Source organism: Mustela nivalis (assembly GCF_964662115.1).
Source record: "Mustela nivalis genome assembly, chromosome: 4".
Taxonomy (NCBI): domain Eukaryota; kingdom Metazoa; phylum Chordata; class Mammalia; order Carnivora; family Mustelidae; genus Mustela; species Mustela nivalis.
The window spans coordinates 84,057,191-84,084,469 of NC_139023.1; the positions used below are offsets into that span (position 1 = coordinate 84,057,191).

General features: G+C 33.4%; 1 protein-coding gene across 1 annotated transcript in view; it reads right to left on the minus strand.

Moving 5' to 3' along the window:
* Nucleotides 1-27,279, minus strand: part of FAT4 (FAT atypical cadherin 4) — a 179,732-nt gene that overhangs the window by 3,751 nt on the left and 148,702 nt on the right. Inside the window, exons 11-17 of the mRNA XM_082727577.1 lie at nucleotides 24,006-24,110; nucleotides 18,925-19,232; nucleotides 12,966-13,051; nucleotides 11,817-11,996; nucleotides 8,779-8,903; nucleotides 6,588-6,805; nucleotides 1,686-1,947 (exon numbers count right to left, since the gene is read on the minus strand). Of these exons, the coding sequence (XP_082583703.1) occupies nucleotides 1,686-1,947; nucleotides 6,588-6,805; nucleotides 8,779-8,903; nucleotides 11,817-11,996; nucleotides 12,966-13,051; nucleotides 18,925-19,232; nucleotides 24,006-24,110 (1,284 nt within the window). The remainder of the gene's footprint in view (nucleotides 1-1,685; nucleotides 1,948-6,587; nucleotides 6,806-8,778; nucleotides 8,904-11,816; nucleotides 11,997-12,965; nucleotides 13,052-18,924; nucleotides 19,233-24,005; nucleotides 24,111-27,279) is intronic.

Here is a 27,279-nt window from a genome sequence, read left to right on the forward strand (position 1 = left end):
TGCTAACACTCCTGTCACAGAGCCCAAGAATCCATTTTACACTAATACAAGACTATGATTTACATTGGTTTGTTTCCTACAGCATCCAAAAGAATTAGCATCCATATTCTCAAAGAAGTTAAGTATATAAGAACAAGTTATGACTTGGACTTTTACTCTTGTGCCTTAAGCCTATCCCCTATCCCCTATCCCTGCATTTTTCAGTTTTCCTGGTATCTTTCCACAGTAGTGGTATTTCCATCCCTCATACACTCTTTTTCCATGGGCTTCTGTAACATCTGCTTTTGTTCCTACTTTCCAGATTTTCTTTCAACAACTTAGTCTCTTTTACGTTTCATTTTCCTCTAAATAGCCACTGATTCCCAGGGTTGCTTAAGTTAAGCTCTAGGCTTTGTTTCTCCTCCACACTACTACTCTATTCAGGACTTCAGTGACCTGCTTGACTTAGCTAACTCCTCATATGCATTTCTAGCTGGTGTCCACTCCTGACTGTAGTCCATCCATCCAAAAGTCTTTTGCAAAGGTTGTCCAAAGCCCAAAGGTCCCACACCACCATCTTGCTATTACCTATAGACACACTTTTTCCTGCACTTTTCTGCAGTTTCCTCTTTCAGTGGCACTGCCCTTCTTCTAGTTGATAGGTCAGAAACGTTCCTGAATTTCACTCAAAATATCAACGGTTTAGTTTATTTTAATTTCTAAAGTACTTCTTCCCTATCTACTTCCCTATCCACTTCTTACTAACTCCTTTACCACCACACTAGTTAAAACACACACAATACCTTCCTTGCCTAGATCACAACAATATCATCCCAGCTGGCTTATGCCAGTGGACTCTTGTCCTCCTCCAATGCATTCTCCATGTTGTAACCTGAAAGATATTTAATATCACTACATATCTAATCTTGAGACTCCTCTAAGAGAAACTTTTTGGTGACTTCCCATTGTCCTGAGAGTAAGACCAAAAATATGACAGGTCTAGAAGGCCCTGCTTCACTCTTCAACTTCATCCTTCACCTGTGACCGCAGTCTCCAATAAGCCTGTGACCTTGAAGATTGAGTCAAAGTAGATTGAACTTTTCGTTAAGTTCCTACTTTTGTAGGAACAACTTAGGAACTAAGTTCCTACTTTTGTTAAGTTCCTAACAATATAAATTAGGCTTTCATACTCTCCCATCTTCATTTTCATAGTTCAGTTTGAAGTACCAATGTCAATTTCCCAAGGAAGTTTCCCTTTCTCCTTTTTTGAAAACCTCTTAGAATTCTTCATTCCTTCTTCACATCATTTATCATATTCTAAAATAATATATTCACTTGTATAATGATTTCATTGATGTTTATCCTCTTTGTCATATAAGGAGAGTAGGTATTTATTTAATCCACCATTGTACTCCCATGCCAAGGGTGGGGCTCAGTAAATATCTGTCATGTGAGTTAACAAATGAATGAGTAAGTGAATTAATGAATAAGTAAATATTTGGTGGACAAGGGATGCACCATGGGCTGAATTATTAACCTGCTAGAATAAATCCAAATGGCTAAAGTAAGTGATGGCCAATAATTCATTACAGGCTTCCTAAAGACAGTTATGAGAGTCTCAGAATATGCATAATGGGTATTATCAGAAGTCTAACTACTTTGATAAGAACAATTTTACCATTCCTTTGCTCAACATAAGCATTTACCTGTTTGAGAATCTCGATGAGCCTGATTAGGTGGAATTCCCCCAAGAGATATAGTGAGCACATCGAGGCCACCGAAATCCTGGGTAGGGTGGATAATATCTCTGTTATATATTCTGTCGATGGATAATACTGTGGCTGTTCCATTTTTTCCGATTAGAAAAGTATGCCAGTGGCCATCTGCAACATACACTTCAGGAATATTTCTCTCCACTTTCCCAGCAATTCCTGCATCTGATGTAAAATGGACTTTGCCATTTTTAATCTGTAAAAAGTATTAAAAATAATGCATAATTAAACTATGATATGCCCAAATAAAACAGAATCAAAATGAAATAAAATCTTAAAATATTGATCAATTTAAAGCCAAAAGACTAGGGTGCCTCTGTGGCCCAGATGGTTACATATCTGCCTTGGACTCAGGTCATAATCCCAGGGTCCTGGGATCAAGTCCCACATTGGGTTCCTCACTTAACAGCAAGTCTGCTTCACCCCCTGCCTTTCCCCCTGGCTTGTGCTTTCACTTGTTCTCTCTGTCTCAAATCAATCAATCCAAGAGACTAGCTGAAGAGTCTGGCTGAATCAGAGTATACTTACCCATACTGCTTCTATAAATTTAAGCAACAGATATCTTCACATTTGATTGTTTCAATAGTTTTCAAGGTGCTATTATAGTCATACCTAATTTTTCAAGATGCATAACATTATTTTCCAGAATCTGAGGTAATGATGGAGTGAAAACCTATTTTAAGTAAAGTACACCTTTTTTGTAATTACTTATCATTTCATCACAATGGCAGGTGTAAAAAAAAAAAATCTGTCAGTTTAGTAAAAGGTCCAGGGTGATCAAAATAGGTTAAAACTACTTGCAAAAATAAACATCAATGCTCAGGGAAAAATGAAACATAGTTGGAAAAATAGACAAAAAAATTCTTTCATCTGTCATCTCTAACGCACTGGAATTTTAGAAGAAAGCATGCCTATTGTTTATATCATTTATTGAGATGAAAACTATGATGAATAACGAGTGAGTTCTTAATAATGAGGTGTCTGGGCAAGTCTTCACTTTGGCTGCCTTTTATAATTTATCTAAGGGATATTTGGTTTCTTTGACTTTGCACAGTAGAACATTGGGTAACAGGATGCTCCTACTCCAGTTTCCAGCTACCAAGTTTCCAGTATTTTGAGTACTTTAGAAAACGAAATAATTTATGAGGCAAGATGAACATTTGGTTCAGAGAGCATAATCCCACCATGCTGCCAGACAGAGCTGGTGCCTGGGCCAGGGGATGAAGTGGCACTGTGTATCAGATGACAGGGATGAAAGGGCGGATCAGTTATTTTGTCACTCGGATCAAATGTTATTTCTACATGCAACAAACACATCTGGTAGAGCTAAAAATCAGTTCATTTTTGCTTTGTGGAAAATATGCCTAACACATTTACATACATTATTCATCCTGTAACATTTTATTAAAGCGGCCTCTCTAGATAATAGTATATTTTAGTACCAAACTAAAAGAAAAGAAAAGAAACTTGTGGTTAAATGACAATAACACTTCATCAAGTGGGCAATGTCTCATGAAACACAGAGTAAAAACAGCAACTTCTCTTTGGTGAGAGCCAGAGTCCTTTTGAAAAGAAGCCTTGGGAAGAGCCTTCTTCCCGCTCTGCGTTTCCCTCCTACCTGATCAAACTGTGCCATCATTTTACTCATCTGCTCTGACATGAGAGTCTTTAGAATACACATAGACTCTGGTGAATGAGAAGACAAGTTCTCATTGCAACATTTGTAATGTTTTGCCCCCACGCCAATACTGTACCTGGTTCTTCTATCCTTTCTAACTTTGAAAACATCATGTTCATTTTTATGCTAATTTTTGCTTTGTTTATTTACCCACAGATTTTTTTATTCCTTACTTCCTTTTTAATCTAGAGCTCTGTGTCCCTCATCCCAACTCTGTACTTTGGGCTTCACTCAAAGCAAAAACAAAAACAAAAACAAAATCTATATGCCAAAACAACAGAATTGATTTGGAACAAAAATAAAGTCCATCTGACATTATCACAGAACTCAAATATGGAGATACACAATATGTCGTAAAAGAAAGGAGATTTGTGAAACACTTTAAATATGCCGTCAACACAATTATATATAAGTATGCTTCCTTCTGTTTTTCTATCTAAAATGCTCTCTACCTACTTCTTTTTTATTTGAACAGATTCCATCTATTCTACATATTCGCCTCTCTCCTCACATTGTTATTGCTGCCCACTCCTGATACTCTCCCCCTCAAACCCTGAAGTTCCTCAAACCCAACTCCCCTTTATTTTCGAAAATATCATCAACTGGCTTTTGTGTAAGAGAGAGAGGGAGAAGGAGAGATGGATTGATTCAAGGAAGGAAGGAAGGGATAGAAAGAAAGAAAGACAGAAAGACAAAGAAAGAGAAAGAGGGAAAGAGAGAGGGAAAGAGACAGAGAAAGAAAGAGGAAGAGAAAGAAGAGGGGGAAAAAAAGAGAGAGAGAGAAAGAAAGAAACTGTCACAAGTGAGCCAAAAGAAAGAAAGAAGAAAACCAGGGGCCTTAGTCACCGATAAGCTAAAAGAAAAGTAACAGTCCCTCCTGACCAGCTTCTTAGCCTGTGTAAGTAGATCGTATTCCTGTCATCCAAATAACTTGCCTGCTTACTTACAACAGCCATTCGCTTCCTGTCTATTTTGTTCTCCTTATTCACTGGTTTTTTAATCTACTTATTTTACTTGCCAAGCCCTTTAATCTCTGAAAAGCTGCTTTTCAAAATATTCATACAAAAGAAATGTGCATTTTGGTCTGCATTAGTCATTATTTTTATTCATTAGCATTTACTTTTCTTCCAGGAAAAAAAAAAAAAAAATCTCTTTCTAAGTGTTTGCTACCAATGTAAGAAAATCTGGAGAAGTCACATGCTGCTGTCCTGTTGGAAATGCAAGATTTTATGGTGACAAAAATGGATCCTGACATTCAGCTTCTTCCTTAAGGGAAAAAAAGAAAAAAAAAAGTTCTGTCTCTGATTTCTTCAACCACATTGTATTTTGTATCTCTTGGCTTAAAGAGATAATGTACAGAAATATTTCATATGTCATTTAAATGGCATGAGGACTTGGAAGCAGCTTAACAGATAATGCACAGACCTCAATGTCAAAGCCTCTCAGCGCATACAATAAAGTGTTTCTCCTAGACTGTAAAGGTTTACCTCTTTCTGGACATCATTACTTTCTTTGGTTCTGATGCACTTTCCAGTGCAAATTACAAACACTAATAACATAATATAGTGACATGTGTGCTTTGTTTTGCAGTAGCTTTATTAATTCTGGACCGGGCTCTTTGTTTTAATAATTGAGGTAAAGTTATAACCTGAAGATGTTCTTTTGTACTGGATTAGAGCAGAGTTTCTCAACCTCATTACTCTTGACATTTTGGACTTGAAATTTCTTTGTTGTGGGGTGCTGCGTTGTGCAATGTAGGATGTTCAGTGACATGACTGACCTCTCCCTACTAGATGCTGGTAGCACCCCTCCCCACTGCAACAATAAAAAATGCCTCCAGATTGAAAAAGGAAGAAAAAAAAGTTTTTAGCATTTTAATAACCATTCCATCAAGAAAAAATTGCCTCCAGACATTGTCAAACATGCCCTGGGGCGGGGGCAGGTAAACATGATCCCCAATTGAGAATGATTGAACTATGAAGAATTATGAAGATTGAACTATTTAGAAAATTCTAAAGAGTTTTTGTACTACTTATTAAAGATATGTTCATGCACCATAACAACCAGAGTTGACTTGGATGGAGAGAAATTTTAAGAAAAAAGAGGCTGAAGTTTAGAGGCATACATCTGCCACTAGTAGTATTCTATGTTAATTAAACCTAATAATTTGCTATGTATATTGCCTTTTGTCTTCATGAACTAAACTTTTAGCAATTTTCAAAATACTAATTTTTAGGTGAAAATAATATAGAAAGTCTGGCTTTATGTTCTTCAGAATTTAACAAAATTCATGTAAAATTATGAATAGATTATAATATCAAAGTGATGTTAATAGAAATGATTTAAGATATCTAAACTGAAGAAACTGATGATTTAAAAGATGAAGTCTTATTTGTGGGAAAGAAAGCAGACTGATAGTCTTAGAAATTAAGAAAGCTAAGAGCTGAAGGAAAGTGCATATCTAAGGAAATTATTCACCAGTTTAACCTCTCATTTATAGTGAAAATATTATGTAAAAGCCTAATGATAAATCAGTATATTGTTTAATGTAGAATGTTTAAAAGTAGAATGTTTAAAAGTTCTTTATTTAGAAATTATTTGGAGAACTCAGCTGTGATTTAACTAACAATAATTCCAAAGATACTTAATTTCATAGGGTATACCCTGTGAAATTAGTGAATTGGCTATATGCTCCAGAATAAAGCCAGATAATTTAAAAATAATTTTCCTTACTTTAGTCCCACCAATTAATATAAACATATTAGTGTTTGGAATAATTTTTGGAGACTTTTTTTTTTTTTAATTTCAAAGACACGTTGTCTTTTTGTTTTACTTTGTTTAAAAATAGAGAAATAACAGAAATATGAATTTTTATTTGACAAAGTAAATTGCAACAAATTCTTTCTATCTGGCCTACCTAGCAGTGGTCTTTACTCAAAACCAAGACAAAGATGTTTAGAAACCAAACCATTCAGATCTTTGTTACTCTGGCCAATGCCTGGGGAATAGTTAAGATAGATGATATTGGAATAGTGCCCAGCATTAGTTGGAACTCTAATGGATTGTAAAGAAAAGGACAGAAATTATGGGCAAAGTGATTTAAACCATGACACAGCAGGCGGTCTAGTCAAATGAAGTCACCATTAGCTTTATCCTACCTTCACAGTAGTGTAATTGCTGCTTTCTTGGATATGGATTAAAATGCCATTCTCGCTTCTTGTTCTGAATTTTATTTCCAGACTGTTCACACCAAAAGGCTCCAACATGGCACCTCGTATGCTCTGTCTTAACAAATATTCCCGCTTCTCATTCTGACTCATGTGGTAATCCAAGCGCCCTTTGCCTTCTAATGATAAGGCAGTGTCAGGAGTAATAGCTGAAAGCCAATGAAGAAAGAGAAAAATGAATGTGTCTATTTAGCTTCTTAAATAGTTTTGAGAGGTGACAAACACTATAAAAAATTTCAGAATCAATATTCGCCAATCCTCCCCTTGGGAAAAAAAATATTTCCACTTGTGAATTATTGTGTAAGTTAATTTCAAATGCTTAAATCCAATTCAGAAACGTTAATCATTTGGGAAATATTCATTAAAATATTTGATATATGATATAAATCATGAATACCTACAAAGATATCACCTGTTAAAAATATAGTTGAAAAATGTGTTCATAATAAGTTTTACTTTACATAATAAGTTTTACTCCAAAATTCATAAATGAATATGTTTTCATAATTAAGTGATTTATATTCTTAAGCCTCTAGCAGATTACAAATTTGGACAAAGCAGTGCACAATCAAATATTTATATTTGTAGCAACTTTATTAGTATTAATAATCATAGAATCACATAGAATTTATCATTATATGTAATTATCATGCATAATTATAATTTATCATAATGTGATAAAATGTTCATATTACTGAACTTTAGAAGTTTGTTATAGTAATGGTGAACATAGCTAAAGAAAGGGCATAAAGCAAATAAACTCAAAAGGGTTACAGCATTGAACAGTATACTTTATAAAGGTAAATTTTATAGTATATGTAATATCTCAATTTAAAAAAACTAACCTCAGGCATTTCTCAAGCCAATGATTTATTTAATATTCCAGATATAATTGGGTTCCTACTTATAAAATACCAACTACTATAACAAATATTATGTGACAGTATACTTTTTTATGTTTTGATTTTATCCTAAAAATGAAATATAATTATACCTTCTGCTAGTGAGATCTTTTTGAGTATATTATATCCTTCATGTGATCATGAATTTCTATTCATTCTCATACTTTAATAGAATCAAGACTTCTTAAGAAGTGATCAAATAACTGCAATGATTTAAGTAGTAATCACATAATTGAAAGTAAAGTATAGTAAACACATATTTGAAAATAAAGCAAATTTTATAAAAGAAACCCCATTGGGGTTAGTTAGGGAGATATACATCTTAAAATTATAGAATGCCATGTTCTAGAGATGGCTTGAATGTCCCTAATGTCTTTGTCTAATGAAAAGCAGTATTAGTGTTTAAAAGCAAATAACTACTAAAAAGATTTAAAAAGACTCAAAACCAAATCCAATAACTGTAAATTAAAATGCAAATATTGGAGTGTCTGGGTGGTTCAGTCAGTTAGTGTCCGACTCTTTTTTTTTTTTTTTTTAATTTATTTATTTGAGAGAAAGATCCTGGAACTCCAGGATTACAACCTGAGCCTAAGGCAGACACTTAACCAGCTGAACCACCCAGGCACCCAAGTGCTTGGCTCTTGATTTCTGCTCAGTCATGACCTCAAGGTCATGAAATTGATCCCTGTGATGGGCTCTGTGCTCAGTGGGCAGTCTGCTTGAGATTCTCTCTCTCCCTCAGCCTCTGCCCCTCCATTCTTTCTCTCTTCAAAATAAATGAATAAAATCTTAAAAAAATGAAATAATAAAATAAAATACAAGTATCACTCAGTGTTCAGTCATTTAGTATCTATACTTTCTGCCACATACAAAATATTTATTGGAGAAATATCCCCTAAAGGCAGATAATAAGCCAAAACCTGGTATAGCCTTCAACCTTGTAAATTGTGTAACATTCCTATAAATTAGGTTCACAAAATTAATAAATTCATAAAATGGAAATTAAAAATTTAGTAAATAATTCTAGAAGAACATCACTCTTCTTCAAGTTAAAAAATAAGTAGAAAAGGTCACTACACTTTTACTAATTATTACCATTTCATATTTTCAGCATTTAGAATGAAAATAATTCTTGGAATATAATTACATATTTAAGGGCATATATCTATACTTTTCATGATGATAATAATTTCCAGTGGAAGATAAAACAGCTTGCATACATTTCTCACAGTATTTCCCAGTTAGTCCTTCTTTGCAATGACACTGCTGCCATGACCAGTAGTCTGTACACGTGCCACCGTGCTGGCAGGGGCTGTGAGTACAAGCACCTTCCAGTCTAGGACATCTAAAGTGAAATCAAAATAAAGAACCATAAGGCACAAAATAAAGTATGTGGGGGAGCACTTGTTAAAATTAGATATAAGCTTTTATTAACTTGCTGAGTTTCATGAACTCACTTCTTTGAAACTCAAGTTAGATGTTTGGAGCATCTAATCAAACAAGGAGCTGTTCTCTGCCTTGTTCATAAAGGAGAAAATGAAACAAATGAATACAGATACAATACAGATACAGAACACATAATACAGATAATACAGATACACAATTCAGAGAAAGAGGTGAAAATTTCTTCTTTAAATTAATTTTCATTTGAGTTGGACATCTTTGGTTAATGTTACCTAATGGGCCACTTATTTATTTGTTTACACAACTCCTCCCCAGATAACTCATTCAACTAATACATATTGACTGCTTGCTATATGCCAATTATAAGCATACTACTCTAAGCATGGGAGTAAAGTGACAGAAAAAATCCATATATTCATGGAGTAGTTATTTCTTCTTGTGGAGGAAGCAGTCAAAATCAAAATAAAACAAAAAATTAGGTAAATGTGTAATATGTTAGAATGAAGAAAGTTCTATGGGAAAATTAACATAGACAAAGACTATTGGGAGCTTTGGGGGGAGGGGCAGTGTTGCTGGATCCTCTAGATTCATCAGTAAAAGAACTACCCATCTTTGTAAAGACCTAACCAAACAGAGAGAAAAAAGCATATTTGGTAGAAGATCATTCCAAGCAGAGGAAACAGTAAGAAAGCCTTGAAGAGAAACTGTACCTAGTATGTTCGAAGACCACTGAGGGTCCCAATATGGTTGGAGCAGAGTGAACAACAACAACAAAAAAGAAACATATATAAATATGGTTAGAAAATTAAGAGAGAGGCTGTATCATGAAGGCCTTTAAGTTAGGCTTAGAATTTACATTTGTTTTTCAATGTCATTCTGGATGCTGGTACAATGGAAGTGAGGTAAGTCAGAAAGGGAAGAGTCAAAGGCTAGCCTAAAATGTTTGGCTGCACAGGTGGGTGGATTGAGTTCAGTTTCTGAGATAGAAAAATCTGTGGAACAAGTAGAAGAAGAAGAAGTCAAGAAGGAAGGCCAGGAGCTCAGTTTTAAATTTCAGTATGAGACATTTATTGGAAAGATAGGGGGGATATTGAGTAGGCAGTGGGATATCAGGGTCTACGGTTCAGAGGCCAAGTTGAAGATAAATACTAAAGACTCACGAGTTTTAGAGACAGTACTTAAAACCAAGGACAACACAAAATTTAAAGAATGAATATAGATATACGACAACAAGAAGATAAGGTCAAGCAGATGAGACAAAGAATCGGAGTAGAAAACCAGGGTTGTACCATGTGCTGGTGGACAAACTAATAAAGTATTTTTAGTGGGAGGGAGTGATGAATACCGAAGTTCCAATAAGAGGAGAACTGACCATTGATTTTAGCAATGGAAAGCTTATTGATCACTTTGACAATGATAGAATAATTTTTCAAAAGAGAAAAGATGGGGAGGAAATGGGATTAATAAAGGTTTTAAAAAATAAAAAGGGAGAAAGAACAGCATGGATTGAAATGAGGAATGAAATACTGATGAGACAGCTGAACAGTTGTTTTTAGAAGGTGTTGGGGATTGAACCTATTACATAAAAAGGGTTGGTCTTTGTGGAAATAGGAGCAGTTCATTCATAGTAACAGGATATAAGGTATACTTTGGGATGCATGTGCTCATAGGCAAATGTGGCAGGACAAGCCTTTGGGAGTTTTCTTTTGATTGCATCAATTTTCTGAGCAACATAGAAAGCAGATTCATTAGTTGGGAAAGATGATACAGGAGACCATGTTTAAAGTCTGTGAAAAGCAGAGGCAGGATTGTCATTGAGAAAAGTGGGAAAAGAGTTAAATTAGGGAATAGAATATGTCACTAGGCAAAATCATGGCCAAAGAAGAGGTTAGTAATGATGAATTTAAAGGGACTATGAACTTCTCAAGAGCAAGGATTTGCCTTGTCCTTGACCAAGTACCTACTTCATGATTTAGCTTTGCTGCTCACAAGCTGGTTGATTTTAAGCAAGTTTTTAAAACTCTGAGGAACTCAGAAAATAATAATATGGTTGTAAATAAAATGGTTGTAAAGGTTAAAATAGAATACAGTAAAATACTAAGAATAGCATTAAGCACAGGGCTATTAAAATATCAATAAAATTGGAAACAAGTAAAGTGTATATTCATAGTTAAAGTAGGGTACGTTCATATTATGGAAGAACAGACAGTCATGAATGTGACAATAAGGTAAGAGTGTTTGTCTCTATGTAATTAGGTTATAGGATACTTCATATTTTTCTGAATTTTCCAATTTTCATTATGAGTAAGAATAATTTTTACAATAAATAATGTTATTTTCACAGTTCCTAAATCATTGCTGGGAACCTAACCAATAATTATATGGGAAAATCAAATGTCTTACAATTAATCAAATTATCACTTGTTAAAGATGTATCAAGTTTTGAAAATATACATTTGTATATAAAGCTATGTAATATCAAATGTTTTTTTGCATACATTATCACTAACATTTATATATTATTATGTGACAGTTTCTTTCCTGTGAGATTTACTCTGCTTAAGTCATTATAATCTTCCAACAACCACTTAAGGTAACGTGAAGCATATACACGCATACGTGCATACATATATTCTTTCTTAGACTTCAGACAATAAACGTTAACTTTCCAACTAAATATCACATTTATGCCAAACAAAATTTTGCAACTATAAATAAATATTTAAAATTCAAAACATTGTAAAACACTTGATGCTTTTAGGGCTTTAGGCATAATAATTCCGTCTTTGGATGCTCAATTATGTAAATTTTGTGCATTTTTTCTTTAAAATAGTAAGAAGTAAAATTGCCATACTGATCTAGGATGCCTTGTGCTGCCAAAGCTTGGCTGGGCTCCAGAGGCCTTCCGTTGACTGCAAATTCCATTATACACCCGACAAAGTCATGGCTTTCCACATGTCCTCTCCTCTGAAGGATCGGTTCTAGCGATCTGATACCTCCAACTGTGACTCGATTTGGCTGAACATCAAGAGTCCTACATAAAAAAGCAAAGATAAGTCTATGAGTTCCAACACGATAGATTTCAGTAGAATGTTTAGTTTTAAAAAGAGTGAACATAACTTTTTCTGGCATGTGTTATAACGTGGTAAATTTGAATGGAAAATATTACCTATTGGTGCATATCTTCTGACAGATTTCTACAGGATTATTAGGTTTTTAAGGCATGAAAAATAATAAAACTTATGGAAATGACATTTTCAGTTAGTCAAATGGGATGTATAAAACAATGTTGAGTTAGCAAGAGGAAGCATATTATCAGAAAGAAGATACTGTGCAGTATAAATAGTGACAACTCTAATATTGTTAGTTTATAGTTTTTCTTCACTACAAGATCATAATGATGACAATAAGTTAATTAATGTCATGGATGATGTGTTGCTATTTATTTTTCTCTGTTGCTATTTCTAAAATCACTTATGTTTTAGATGGCATAATGCTGTGTTTCAGCTTGAGGCACTGTTGAAAAGTATCTGTGAATAATTATCATATGCAGCTTTCAGAGAAGGTATTTAAAATTAATTCAGTCCCTAGCCTAACCTTGCAGGACCCAGGTCACATGCAACGATTTCACCAATCATGTCAAAGAGGATGGCCTGGGTTACTCTTTCCTTCCTCCGACTTTATCCTCACCTCTACCACTTCCATTTCACACCATTTTTATATATTCCATATACAAATTATTAACTTTTCATTTTACAACATGAAAAGTCCTTTGGAGAGGATAAACTATTGTAAACTTTTGCAACACTCAGCATAATATAATTATCTTTAAATGTATAATTTCTTTAAAAAAAAAAAAAAACTATCACAGGGCGCAAACTCATGATCCTGAGATCAAGACTAGAGCTGAGACTGAGTCAGGCGCTCAAATGACTGAGTCACCCAGGCACCTCTGTTTAATTTCCTTTTTGATAATAAAGATCAAGCTAATAATTTTACTCACCAGTCATCTGAAACTGCCACATTACTGACAGTGCAATACCCTGGTTCTTGGTTCTCAGTACAAGAGTCCACGGTTAAGGAAGCTGCCTATAAAGTAGAAGGAAATGGTCATCTTGACTTCTGCCATCCCTATTGTCCTTTTCAGCCAACATTACCTAGCACTTATATCTACATGGACATTTTTTTTTAATTGTGATAACAATTAGTATATTATGACATAATACAATTATAGTATCCCATTTGGAGCACATATTTCTTTTACATGTCTAAAGTTATGAAATCGTTACATAGAAGAGATGGGAACATACTTTGAAAAATCTTCTCCAGCCCCTTTGTTTCACAAATGAATAACTATAAATGCCATTAATGTCTCTTACAGTATCATATGGGAAACTTATGGGACATAGAGGACAGCTTCTTGGGATTACTATCTTAAGAAATGTGTTTAAAGTATTACCCAGCTATTCTAACAAATGAAAAGACATTAGATTTCTGATTTTTCAGAAGTCTTATTTCAATTATATGTTAGTCATATATACAAAAATATCTTCAAAGCATAGCGTATTATTACAGCAATCTATGAAAATTGTTGTTCTTGTACTAAAGATAAGGTTTGAGACAAAGTCAACAAGTCAGTTAGCTGTCCCTTCCACTTATGATAAGAATCTTTATTTATAAAAAGTATATTACAGTATATTTATGCATTATCAGAATGCATTATCATCTATTATGATATAGTAGAAACTCCCCAATAATCTTTAAATTACAACCAACAGTAACGTTTTTTGCATTCCAAGGGATGCATATCCTTGAGACAAAAGTCTTCTGTTCACTAGAATATACGAATGCTGAATACTCTATTTGATCAGTAAATGCAGTCGTCAAATCATGATCACAAGGTTCAGGAATATGACAGAAGTCAGGGCTGTCTATATTGAGCAATGCTCGCTAGAGATGGCTGTGGTCCGGTTTAAGACCAAGGTTGTTGCATATTCACATTATTCTGTGTTCTGCAATGCTATTGTGATGCCCCTCCTTTGTTCCCCAAACTGCAGTAAAATTCTGCAAATGACAAAACTTTGCAAAATTTAGTTGGTGAAATTATAAGGATGATATTCCCAATGTGGTATTTCAGAACATGGCCAGTAAATCACAGGAGAATGCTTAACGCCAAATCCAGAAGTACAGAAGGACTAAGGGTTTCTACCAGGGCAGACAGTAAAGGGTTCTACTTAAATTTACTTGAATGCCATAGAACAGGGCTAATCACACTTTGTCCATTATAATAAAAATATAAATACTATCTAAGTATTAATTTATAAGAATGGTTTTCATTTGAGGTTAATTGTAATGAAAGCAAAGCAAATGTCCAAAACAACTCGGGGAGGTTAAACAAGTTGACTAACATTACACCTGATTTACATATGAAAGCATCAAGTTTTCTGTTTTCTTGAATTATATCATATGGGGATGATTCATTTCCTTAACATCCGATGTTTAGATGTTTATCAACAATGGGTATTATTTTTAGAGATTATCCATAACAATGTATATTTGTCCATAACAATATATATATATATATATAGAAGGTCAATTTATAGTTTTTGTGCATCAAATGATACTGAATAAAATATTCAAAAATACTTCTATTAGTTAATTATTAGAACCAACTATAAACTCCATATAATAAATTCTCATGAGCCATGTAAATCTTTTTCTGGCCACATACTCAAGGCAATTATAATAAATACTAATATTCTTAGGAAACATTTATTCTTCCAATTCTATGTCAAGAATTCATGCCCTATTTAGTTAAGTCTTTCAGTAGTTATTTTTTTTCCAGTGTTCTATAATAATTGAGTGGTATTCGATCCCAAAAGCAATACTGGGTTTTTGTGATACAACTTGTGTTGCCTAGGTTGACTATTTGACTCAAGCACAATTCCTTTATTTCTAAAACAAAATTGATAACATATTCCTCTATACCATGCAAAGTGTCCCTCCATTCTAGAGATCCCTAAAGCTATCACAAACAACTGAATGTCACATAGATATTTATGAATGTCTCAGGTAGGAAAGAAAAACAACTTACATAATGGCATCATATTTTGGTCGATCTTAATAGTGAATATATTTTTCCCATTTTCTAAAAGCTTCATGATACAGTACAAAGAAAGAACGCTGGAGGGGAAGTTTTATTTGAATAGCAACTTGTGCAATTTAATCTTCAGAGTTAAATACGCTTTCTGTTACCGTTGAATTTTTCTACCAGTACTGCTGTAAGTTGAGATGTTTCTATCCTGTCTACTCAATGATTCAAAGCTGAGAAGTTAATGATTTTGCCAGTTTCTAACAAAATCCCTTTGAACTGCAGAAAATGACAGATTCAAAATCCAGTAGGGGCCTTATTTTGGATGTTCTTTAAAAAGGAAGACATTTTTTTTCCTCTCACCGAAGAACTAATGACAAAGGTATTTTTTTCCACATTTGGTATCCTTTAAAACTGGATGACTATGGCCACATAGTGCAAATGAACGGAAAGCATTTGTTCTCTATCTATTCTGGCAGGCACACAGTACCTCTTTCTTTGCTCTCCCTCTTGCTCCCAAAGGTTAGTTCGATAGAATTAAATCTTAACGAAATTTAAAGGGACCTGGGAGGTCATCAGATAAAATCATCTATTCTACATAAAAGTCTGTTGACAACATCTTAGCAAAATGGTTATCTCACATATGCTTGGAGAGAATCGGGGTGAGGTGCTACCTGCTATGCCCCATTAGGGTCCTGTCGTTATTAGGAAATTATTACAGCTCATGGAAGACCTAACACACAACACAGATAGCAGACCTCACGTTTGTTCTAATTCTGTCAGGTTCCATAATGCTGGGATAAATTGATCATCAGGAGTTTCGTAATTTTCTAAATCTGTATTCTCCTAGAGGTCCTTCTCTGAGCAAACTAGTTTGGTATTAGGCTGGTTTTAAAAATCTCAGGCATAAATGAGCATACTGACTTAATACTAGTCTAAAAAAAGTATTATTTCCAAGTTTTGTTAGTTATACCTCTATTAGGATTCACTGAATTCAGTGTGACTTTTTAGGCACTACTCATAATTAAAACTTTATTGAGATTAAGTAAAACATTTTTTTTAACCCCAAAAGGCTATATGAGTCAGTATTGTTGGAAACTTAGGATGACTAACATTTATCAAACACTTATTTAATATCAAATACATAAAATTTTAGAATAATTTATATTAATCTTTGCATTAATATAAAAAAGGTAGAGATATTATTCCCATCTATAAACCAAGTTTTTATTTTCTGCTCAACCCCTTTTCAATAAACAATCCTTGAATTACAATCAAATCAAGGCTCCAAATGAGTACTTTCCAAGTAGTGTTTTTTAAATAAATTATTTTTCATATATCACAGCTTTATACTGTAATTATTATTACTAAATTTTACTCTTGTTTTTATCTCATTTTCAGATTGTTAGGGGTAATTTTGTTAAGTAAACATTTTATAAATTAAATATATTAGAAAAAAGTTATAGTTATCAAACATTAACACCAAGTTTATAAGAAAAAGAAAGACAACACATATTGAAAATGATTCCTGAATTTTCACTAATACTTTTATTGTTTTCTCACATATATTTCTTTTTTTAAAAAAAAGATTTTATTTATTCATTTGACAGAGAGAGATCACAAGTAGGCAGAGAGAGAGAGGGAAGCAGGCTCCCTGCTGAGCAGAGAGCCCCATGTGGGACTCGATCCCAGGACCCTGAGATCATGACCTGAGCCAAAGGCAGTGGCTTAACCCACTGAGCCACCCAGGCCCCCTCTTACATATATTTCAATAGGCTCATCTAACAACCTGGTAGAACCCTGAATGCAACACAGCAGATATGGGGATATCCGTGGATGAATATTCAAACATCTAACCTTGACAGTGATGATACAATCATCAGGTCATCTTTAAACCCATCACTGTTCTTTTTCTTTCCTTATATGAAAATATTTCTTTATTTAAAACATTGTCTAAATCTTCTTACCTACTTTATACTAGAGGAGAGAAAAGCCATTGTATTTGATGTCATTAAAAAAGTCCCAAAACGCATGGATTTAAAGTACTCCTAAAAACAAAGAGAATTTCGTCTTTTGATAAAGACTGTTTGTTATCTATATTTGTCAAAAAAATAATAATATAATAAGATTGCTTCAGTCTTACGTCTTTATGAAATTTATAATTATAAAGGACACAAAAACTATTCTTTTAAAACTATGGATCACAGAAAAAATAACAAAAACATGGTAAAAAAAAAAACATTTTCTATGTTCTTTTTGCAAGTTGCTTATATATAGTCCAATAATATAGTGTTCCCAAAAGTTAGTGTTAAAAATACTTATATCATTAGACAAATATATGATTCATCTGATCAATTTCAGAACTACATAACTTATTATATTTTTTATGTTTTTCAAGATTGCCACAAAGCTAAGAGATAAAACTATAGTCTTTAGATCCCAAGTGTCTTCATTTAAAAATTATTTCAGAGCATTTATTTTGTTCTTTTGGCTAATGTTTATTTTAACACATGTCTTCATGTTTTTTAATTCTATTTCTTTTGAAGTGTAAAATGTAAATTTTAATTTTTTTAATTTTTAATATATTTTTTTAAAGATTTTATTTATTTATTTGACAGAGAGAGATCACAAGTAGGCAGAGAGGCAGGCAAAGAGAGAGAGAGAGAAAAGCAGGCTCCCTGCTGAGGAGAGAGCCCCATGCAGGACTCAGTCCCAGGACCTGAGCCAACTGCAGGGGCTTAACCCACTGAGCCACTCAGGCACCCCAAAATGTAAATTTTAAAGAGAAATTATAATTTTAAAAGCCTGATATAAAATCCAGGAATATTTTAAAACAGTTTTGTTAGCATTTACTTTTTCAAAAAACCTCGATTATTGTTGAAAACAGGGGGAATCCATGAAAAGATAGTTGGGAAGGTAAATAAATGAATACATAAATAAATAAGTCTTTCCAATCTATTGTTCTATATCAAATGTTTTCAAACACTAATAGGGAAAATATACCATGCATTTTTCTTTATAAAGGAAAATACTTGTTTAATGAACATAAACACTAAGTAAATATGTACCATCTTATTGTTATACGAGAGCCATATAATTAAATAGCATATAATAGGAAATCTCTAATATAACTGAATTTATAGTTCTGAAAATACCTTAGATAATCAACAAACAAAATTTCATTTTCATACCATGTCATAGACCTCACAGATGACAACACGTTGAAATGGGAGTACAATAAGGATTGCTATCTACTATATTGGAATATGTGCTAGCAACATCTTTTTCAATAATTTATTTGTACAAAAGTTTTTCATTTGTTTTTAAATTGTTTCTTCAGTCAGGGCTGGGATACTTAGAAAAGTAGCCTTTTTAAGTACAGTTCTGACGTGGCCTTAAACATATATAGGAAATGTATAAAATGAAAAGTTTATGCAATAAGATGTTTTCTTTATTTTTTACCTTCCTTTGCTTTTGAGACAAGTTGTTCTTTGTGACAAATAGTTGTCATGAGCAAAAGCAAGAAATTACCTCTTTGCTGCTATAGTTCATAACAAAACTGGTCAAATTTGCACCTCAATTCATGCTTTAACTTGAAGGCTTGATTGACCGGATGTACAACAATTAAACAAGTTTTTTTTTTTTTTCAAAGATTTTATTTATTTATTTATTTGACAGAGAGAGATCACAAGTAGGCAGAGAGGCAGGCAGAGAGAGAGAGGAGGAAGCAGGCTCCCTGCTGAGCAGAGAGCCCGATGCGGGACTCAATCCCAGGACCCCGAGACCATGACCTGAGCCGAAGGCAGAGGCTTAACCCACTGAGCCACCCATGCGCCCCAAACAAGTTTTAATATAGAATGAAATGTCTTACCATTCCTGCTCTCCGGGCGATTACAGTGTGAAAATGTCCATCTGACACCTTCTTCATAGTGGTGAGTTTATATGTGCCACTGCCTAGATTGTAAGAGAATCTTAATCTTTCTTCAGCAATTTCAAGGGCCAAAAACTCAGCCCGGTCCCCTGTCTGGTTGTCATAGTTGTAAAGCAATAAAGCATGACTTTTAATAGTTGCAAATTTGACATATATATAGTTGTTATTGGGGTCCAAGCTGGGAAATTCCATGTATGATAACTCCTCAAATCCGTAGCTATTCAACTCACAGTGTTTTCCAAAGACACCTGTAGATGGGAGAATTGATAAATTAACACATGAAATTCCAGTGAAATGTTAGTAAATGGCTTTGATTAGGATAATTTCAAGTTACAATAGTGAATCATGCTTTTAACAAGCTTTTTAAATATTATGCCCCAAAGAAAACTGTCTAAATTAAATTAAAATAGAACAAGCTAATGATCTTTAAAGCACACAAGAGTTGAGAACTGCTGTATTTTTTTTTTTTTTTTTGGCCAACTAGGAACATATTTAAGTAGGTCCCATTTGTAAAAATTAGAATTAGTGTAATGGATTATGTCTGAAGAGATGTCTTTCCGGGAAACCTTTCAAAATTAGTTTGTCAAACTTTTCAAAATTTTAACATGCTGTAATTTTCAATTGATACTTCCTTTATAATATATAATTCTCAAAAACAATTTCAATTCAATTGAGGATGGTAAATTTTGTTTTGACCTTGAAAAATATCAGTCCCTGTCTTCGTGGTATTTTCAAGAGTTGTAAGATCAGGGATGGGAATCACTGCTGTTAGGGAAGGAAATAACTGTCTCAAGATTTTATCTCTTTCTTGTTTTATACCTTCTTTGGGTATGATTTATGACAGGCTACTTTAAAATAGCCTTCTGCTTTTTCTGAAATCCAGCATTCCCACTTACTTGGGCTGGTTCCTTTTTTACTTGAAAAATGAGTTTTATTGATGTTACAGTGCTACGCCAAAATTCTTTTCCCACAAATATTAGTCGACTGTAGCAAATGATTGGAAAATTAACCCATGCCAAAATAGTATGATTCTTATTAACTTGCAAAGGTTCCATTCCTTAATTTTGGCTGTACATCTCTCATAAATGCATTAAATTTAGAGTCAGGGAATTGTTCAGCTAGAAGAAACTAATACCATCATTTTACAGAATATTTAAAACTTGCCTGAGGTCACAGAACTATAGGCGACAGAGCCAAAATTTGAGGCCAGATCCCTGATTGTGTAGTTGTTTTGACTGCACCACATCTTTTATCTGAATATTCTTTAAATTAAAGAGGCCTAGAAGCTGCTATAAAAGCTTGTGTTATCTTTTCCTGCTTTGTTAAAACTGAGATAATATTCGTTATCAATGTGTAGGAAATATGCATATTATTTATTTTTAAACATTTACTGAAGTTAAAAAGCAAAGAAATTATAGGAATTATATATATTATATATATGAAATGTCATAAATTTATTTATATAGTATATCAAAAATATATATTATATATCACATGGTATTACATTTCTAATTTATATAATGTATAAAACATATATACAACAAAATTTAAAAGTTTTTTTATTAGATATACATTTGCTATATCATTTTTGCAGAAAGCATAACCAAAGTTAAAGAAAAAGCAAAGATAAACTATACAAAGAAATAAATTATTGAGGAAAAATAAATTTGTACTATGTGTTCTCTAAGGCCTCTCCTGATTAAGTTTTAATAAAAATATGAAAATGGGCTTAAAAATTAAATATAGAGATATTTGTGTGGCCCAGTAGTTTAGACATCTGACTCTTGGTTCCAGCTTAGGTGGTGATCTCAGGGTCGTGAAACAGAGCCCGCCATCAGGTTCTGTGCTGAGTACAGAGTCTGCTAAAGTTTCTTTCTCCCTGTCCCTGTGCCCCTCCCTGGCTCATTCTCACTCTCTCTTTATCATAAATAAATAAATCCTTTAAAAAATTGAATATAGGACCCTTGGGTGGCTCAGTCAATTAAGCATCTGCCTTCAGGTCATGATCTCAGAGTCCTGGGTTGGAGCCCCACATTGGGCTCCCTGCTTAGAGGGAAGTCTGCTTCTCCTTCTGTCCCTCCCCTTACTTGTGCTCTCTCCCAAACAAATAAATAAAATCTTTTTAAAAAACTGAATATAAATATATGTAGACAGAATATAGATCCTAGCAAGGTGTCCTCTATTTTTATTCAAATTGATTCTTGATACAAATTGATTCAGATATTTCAAACATGAAAGTATTTGTTTATGGAATACTTTTCTTCTTAAAGAGTTTTGTTATTATTTCTAGAGAAAGGTAGATTTTTCTTTTTGAAACAAAATAAAAACTAAGGAAGATTTTTAAATAGCCCTTCAAATGAAATACCAGGAAATAAAACTACATAAAGATCAAGAGAAATTATTAAAATTACTCTAATAAGGAATATTCTGTGTGTGGATAGTTACACACATATATATATAGATACATACATAGGAAGTTATCATTATGCAGGCTCCCTTTATAAATCTTAAGCACTTTATGTTTTTCTAAATTACAATCTAAAAAAATAAAAATCTAAAAAAATTTTAAAAATCTAAACAACAAATCTTTCACTGATGAGAAAGTAAACAGTGCAGATTCTTTGTCCAACTTCAGAATTATAGTTAAGATGTTGTTTTATAGGATGCATGTGTAAGTATCTCCAGATATTTGTTTGAGGCATTCCAGCTGTCATTTCTATTTGCATGTTTCACCCACATTCAATTTGAAAAGGAAAATACTTTGTCCTTTTAATTCTATCTCTCTAGTCTCAAGTCATGTATTATTGTTACACGGTTTTCTGTTTTCTTTTCTTTTATAAATCTTCTGTTGCCAACTGACAATGTAAAAGTTTAAATCATGGGTTTGTTTGTTTTTTTTTTTTTTGCTTTTTGCCACCGGAAGAAATGGAGGGAGAATTTTGCACTGCCAGTTGCATGCAATCTGTCTCTAATTTATATTGCTGAGTTAGTCTCTTGGGGGTCTCTGGTAGGGTGACCCCAAAATACTTTTGCCCCATGGGCAATGGTCGTTGCTTCAGCTACACTGCAGCAATGATTGGTTTCTGTTTGAAAACAATTATCTTAAATTCTCATATTTGTAACTACAATGTAAAGGAATCTTTAAAAATGTAAAAACATTTCTTCATTCACTTAAAATTAATTTTGTCCACTTTCTATTCCAACCCCTTTATCTTTCATTCCAAACACAAGTTAAACCATGAAACCTGCTTGTGGTTATCTGTGGAAAGCAGCACCTTTTAGGATTATAAGAGATTAGTGAAAGAAGTTTTGGGAGATCTAAAGTTGTGCTTATTTTGACTTTAATCTGCTTTTCACTGCTTCAGAGGCATTGTTGGTGAGAATCTCAGAGAAATATTTTTTTTTTAAGATTTTATTTATTTATTCGACAGAGAGAGATCACAAGTAGGCAGAGAGGCAGGCAGAGAGAGAGGAGGAAGCAGGCTCTCCGCTGAGCAGAGAGCCTGATGCGGGACTCGATCCCAGGACCCTGAGATCATGACCTGAGCCGAAGGCAGCGGCTTAACCCACTGAGCCACTCAGGCGCCCTCAGAGAAATTTTAAAAAGCAGGATACTGTAAATGTCATACAGGACTGAAAATAAAATTGTATTCTAGTCACTATATCACCTTGGGATAGTTTTGCTTTGTTTTCATTTTTTGACTTTAGACAAAGCTCTCTATTTCTGGGCCTCAGAACCATTGCTAAAATGCATTGGTCACAATTAGATACTTAAAATCTGTTTTTCTTTTTCTTTTAAGATTTTTTTTTTTTTAATTTATTTATCAGAGGAAGAGAGAGGGAGAGAGTGAGCACAGGCCAACAGAATGGCAGGCAGAGGGAGAAGCAGGCTCCCTGCTGAGCAAGGAGCCCGATGTGGGACTTGATCCCAGGACGCTGGGACCATGACCTGAGCCGAAGGCAGCTGCTTAACCAACTGAGCCACCCAGGGGTCCCAAAATCTGTTTTTCTTTATCATTCTATTGATGTTGTGCTTTATAAAAATAAAACCAGTTACAGTCACACTACATTTTACTATTACTAGAAACCTCAGATTCTTTTGAAGCTCTATTTGCAACTGTACATTGAGAGTCCCTTTTGAAAGTCCGTATAGCTCAGTGATGGCTCAAGGAAAGACTAGAAAAACATCTTTCTCCTCTCTTGTTTATGGAGAGAGATAGGGTCTCTAATTACTGTTGGACATCTGGAGATGAATAATATATTGTAGGGTAAAGTATCCTTCAAACTGTAGAGTAGTAATCACAAACTGATGAAACAATCCAAGTTAAAATAAAAGCTCTTTTCAAAGCTATTCTCAGAGTCTTTGGCTGTCCCAGTGCGGGTAACATCTAAGTGAGATCTGAAAGGAATCTTTTAGTTCATTACATAATGGTGGATAAATATAAATGTGTACAGAAGAATTTTAATAACTCTCTTTCTCAAAAGAACACATTAGTCTGAATTATGATTAGTTATTTTGTAGTATCTAGAAAAAGCATATCATGAAAACTGCACGTCTAGTTACTAATCCTTCTATCAGAAGTGGTTGAATTAATGTAAAAACGAAAAGCAGCAAAACAAAACAGAAAACACTTTGGTTAATTATCCTTAAAGATTTTAAATAGAAAGTGATGTCAGATAATGCTTAAAAGATTTTTTTCTTTGATAGGTTCCAGGCTAAAAAGAAGTCATCCATAAATATTTGAGGGGAAATGTCCAGAGGAGACAACATCAAATGCAATTATCTTGAGTTCATTACTTTTCTAGTAGTAACTGAAGCAATATATTCAATGGCATTCAATGGAATTTCTGTAGTAAACTTTTTAAAGAATATTAAACATTTGTAATTTCATTTTGCTAAAACCTCCTGTGTAAAAACAACTAATATTTTCTTAATCACTCATGGCCACGATAAAATCAAATTGCTAAACCAGGAGCCAAAACAGATTGGTATTTTGTATCAACATCTAAACTGTACTCACCAAATGGACAATGACAATAGTATGACTCCACACCACTTTGGCAGGAACCACCATTAAAGCAGGGGTTACATTCACAGTAGTTGACGGAAGATTCACACATTTTACCTGAAAAGTATCAAACTCGTTAAAAAAATCTTATGCATAAACATATTAATACCATTACTTCATAACCATATGTAAAAGAGTGAGCCTGGTGGTGGGTATTAGGGAGGGCACATCTTGCATGGAGCACTGGGTGTGGTGCATAAACAATGAATTCTGGTACACTGAAAACAAATTTAAAAAATAAAAAATTTTTAAAAATCTGTTCTGAGAGATAATATCTTGGAGAACAGAAATGTAAGAATATTTCCCTTGACATGAGAAAATTGGAATACCTCTCAGTTCAAAATCTTATTTAGTTATCCTATTGTAAAGATGTGCATTAGAATAGTTAGGAAATAATTTACATAATTTACATGAAATAGGAAATTTACATCTTGGAAAGAACTACTATTTTCAGGAAAATCACAAATGGTGAACATATTTAAATGTTTTCACTGAATTTATTTTCTCTTGTCAATGTTACTTCCTTTTTCAATTCTATAATGAGATTTGAAATTTTACAGTAAAATTCTCACTGTAGAGATTTCCTCAACTCGGATTTTTTGAAGGTAAGCAAAGGCTTCATTTAGCCTGTCAAACTAAAATACTTTCGCTTTCAAGAAATATCACTTCACTGACACATATCTGTTATAAAACAGAGTAAGAAATCAGAAAACACATCATGTATTTCCAATTCTTAAGATTTATTCTTGGCTACAGGTTACATATACTTGGTCTTTTTCCTAAAACATTAATACCTAACCAGCATATTTTTCAGTTTATAAAATATCCTCATAGGTCATCTCAAGTTGAGTCAACTAATATTGACTGAGTGCCTATTACTGGCCAGGAAGGCTAGAAGATAGGGTATGGCAGTCAAAACACACACACACACACACACACACACACACACACACACACACCAGGTAAGTGTCAGAACATTGCATTTCCATTCCGGTGGGGGAGATTAATCCAAGCAACAGAAAACATTTACATTTCATAGATGAAGAAAAGTCTTTTGAAGGCTAATATTTTTCCAAAGAAATTATAAAATTATGGCACAGGCCAGTGTAGCTCTACTCCCATATCCAGGCTTTGCAAAGCTGTAACTGAATAGCCAACCTCTAGGTAGGCCAATGTAGAGTAAATGGCCAGTCCTATTTGTTTCCACGGTGGTGGTGGTGGTAATTTTTTAATGTAAATCTAAATGTGTTCTAATGCCACTTTTCTATAAATTTTAGATTATTTCAATAATTTATTTGTTAGAATACTTTCTAGTTTTCCAAATCCCAGAAACAATGAGACATTATAGAGTTCTTTGTTTATTTCTATTAATTGATATGGGGGTTAATTGTTTAATTAAATAGTTTGTTTCTGTAAAGCTATTTTCTATTTCTTAGCATGATTGCACTAATGCTTTTATTAAATATCTTATGAACACATGTAAGTTTTATGTGCACAACTAGACTTAATATTGAGCATAGATAATCCATTTCATCATGATTACTATGCTTAAAATATAGTCAAAGTTTTGTTTAATTCAGTTCTGTTTTTGTGGCTTGATTATGTAGCCACAGTTGTTCTAGTTTAAAATTATAAGCGTGAGTCAGACCCCATGACACTGTTAACTAAACATGTTTCTCTACATCACAGTGTCATAAACAACATTTTTTTCTTTATAAATAAAATTGGGAACTTCCTTACAAGGCAAAATGGTAACATATTTAGAATACCTTTCCATTCTAGGGGGAAATAACGAAAATAAACAAGTTACCAATCTAGAGGCACAGAAATTAGGTTTTAAGTATTGTAGAAATGAGTTACATTTGAGAAACAGGAAGAACAACTTTATTATAAGCCTGTACAATATCACACCAGAGAGAATCTCTGTCATAGGACTCTCTCCTATGTTGTTTTCCAACTCGATTTCTGACAGATCCCTCTAGAGAAATGGAGTTTTTTCATTAGTACTAGTATTGCTCAATGGAGAATAAATAAGACCTATTGGCTGTACTTTTAGTAACTTATTTGCTATCAAGAAAGTCACATCCAGTCCTTGCATTTTTTTTCCACTATAAGAGCATTCACATGTGCTATTGGACTAAGTAATGTTTCATTTTTCTATTTTGAAAATTTCTTTTAGAATTATATTAAAAGTAGCATGTATTGAGTACAGTTGTCCTTGAACAATGCTGAGTTTTTAAAGAAGCCAACCCCAGTAGTTGAAAATCCAAATATAACTTTTGACTCCCCCAGAGTTAACTACAAATAGCCTTCTTTGACCAGAACCCTTACCAACAACATAAATAGTTGATTAACACATATTTTGTATGCTATATGTATTAAATACTGTCTTCTTACAATAAGGTAAGCTAGAGAAAATGAAATGCTATTAAGAAAATGATAAGGAAGAGAAAATACATCTGTAGCACTGTATTTATCAAAAAAATATACATATAACTGGACCTGCATTGGTCAAACCTGTGTTGTTCAAGGATCAGCTGGATATAGATTAATATACTTTATATGTGGTTAGTCTAATATTATGAAAACAAGTTAGCAGGCTGCAAAATTACAACTTTACTTTTGGAAGACTGAAACAGGGAACAGAGAGTAAACAATTCAGGGAGCACTGTCATGAAAAGTCATGCAAATATTTGGACATATATGTTCGCTAAGAAAAAAATATATGTGTATAAAATCACAAGCCTTTGATACCATAAATCTCAAATATATCTTCTTTTGAATTCTGTTGAAAAGACTGCCTTTTAAAATTTTGTTTTAAACAATAACAACAAAAGAACATTAGATGGAAGTTTAGTGTAATTTGTATAAATTGGTTATCATACTCTTTCAAAATTAGAATTTAACATAGGCATCTGTGTTTAATGTAAATATAGACTATAGGCTGTTTCAGTTAGTCCAAAATTAAGGATGGAAAGAAACCCAAATTAAGTAAGACTTTCTTGGATATTAAAACATAAAACTATGGAAATGGCAGAAGAAGCTACAGACTAAGAAAATGTTAGCTTGAGAATGAATTTCTTTCGAAAATTAAAATAAATTCTCAATGGAATCTGATTCTTCCAGTATACAACAATATAAATAGACATTAGTGAGAGAAAAAAAAAATCAACCTTCCATTTTGCATTTTAATTTAAGCCAGGGCTTTATTTTCTCACTTTTCTCT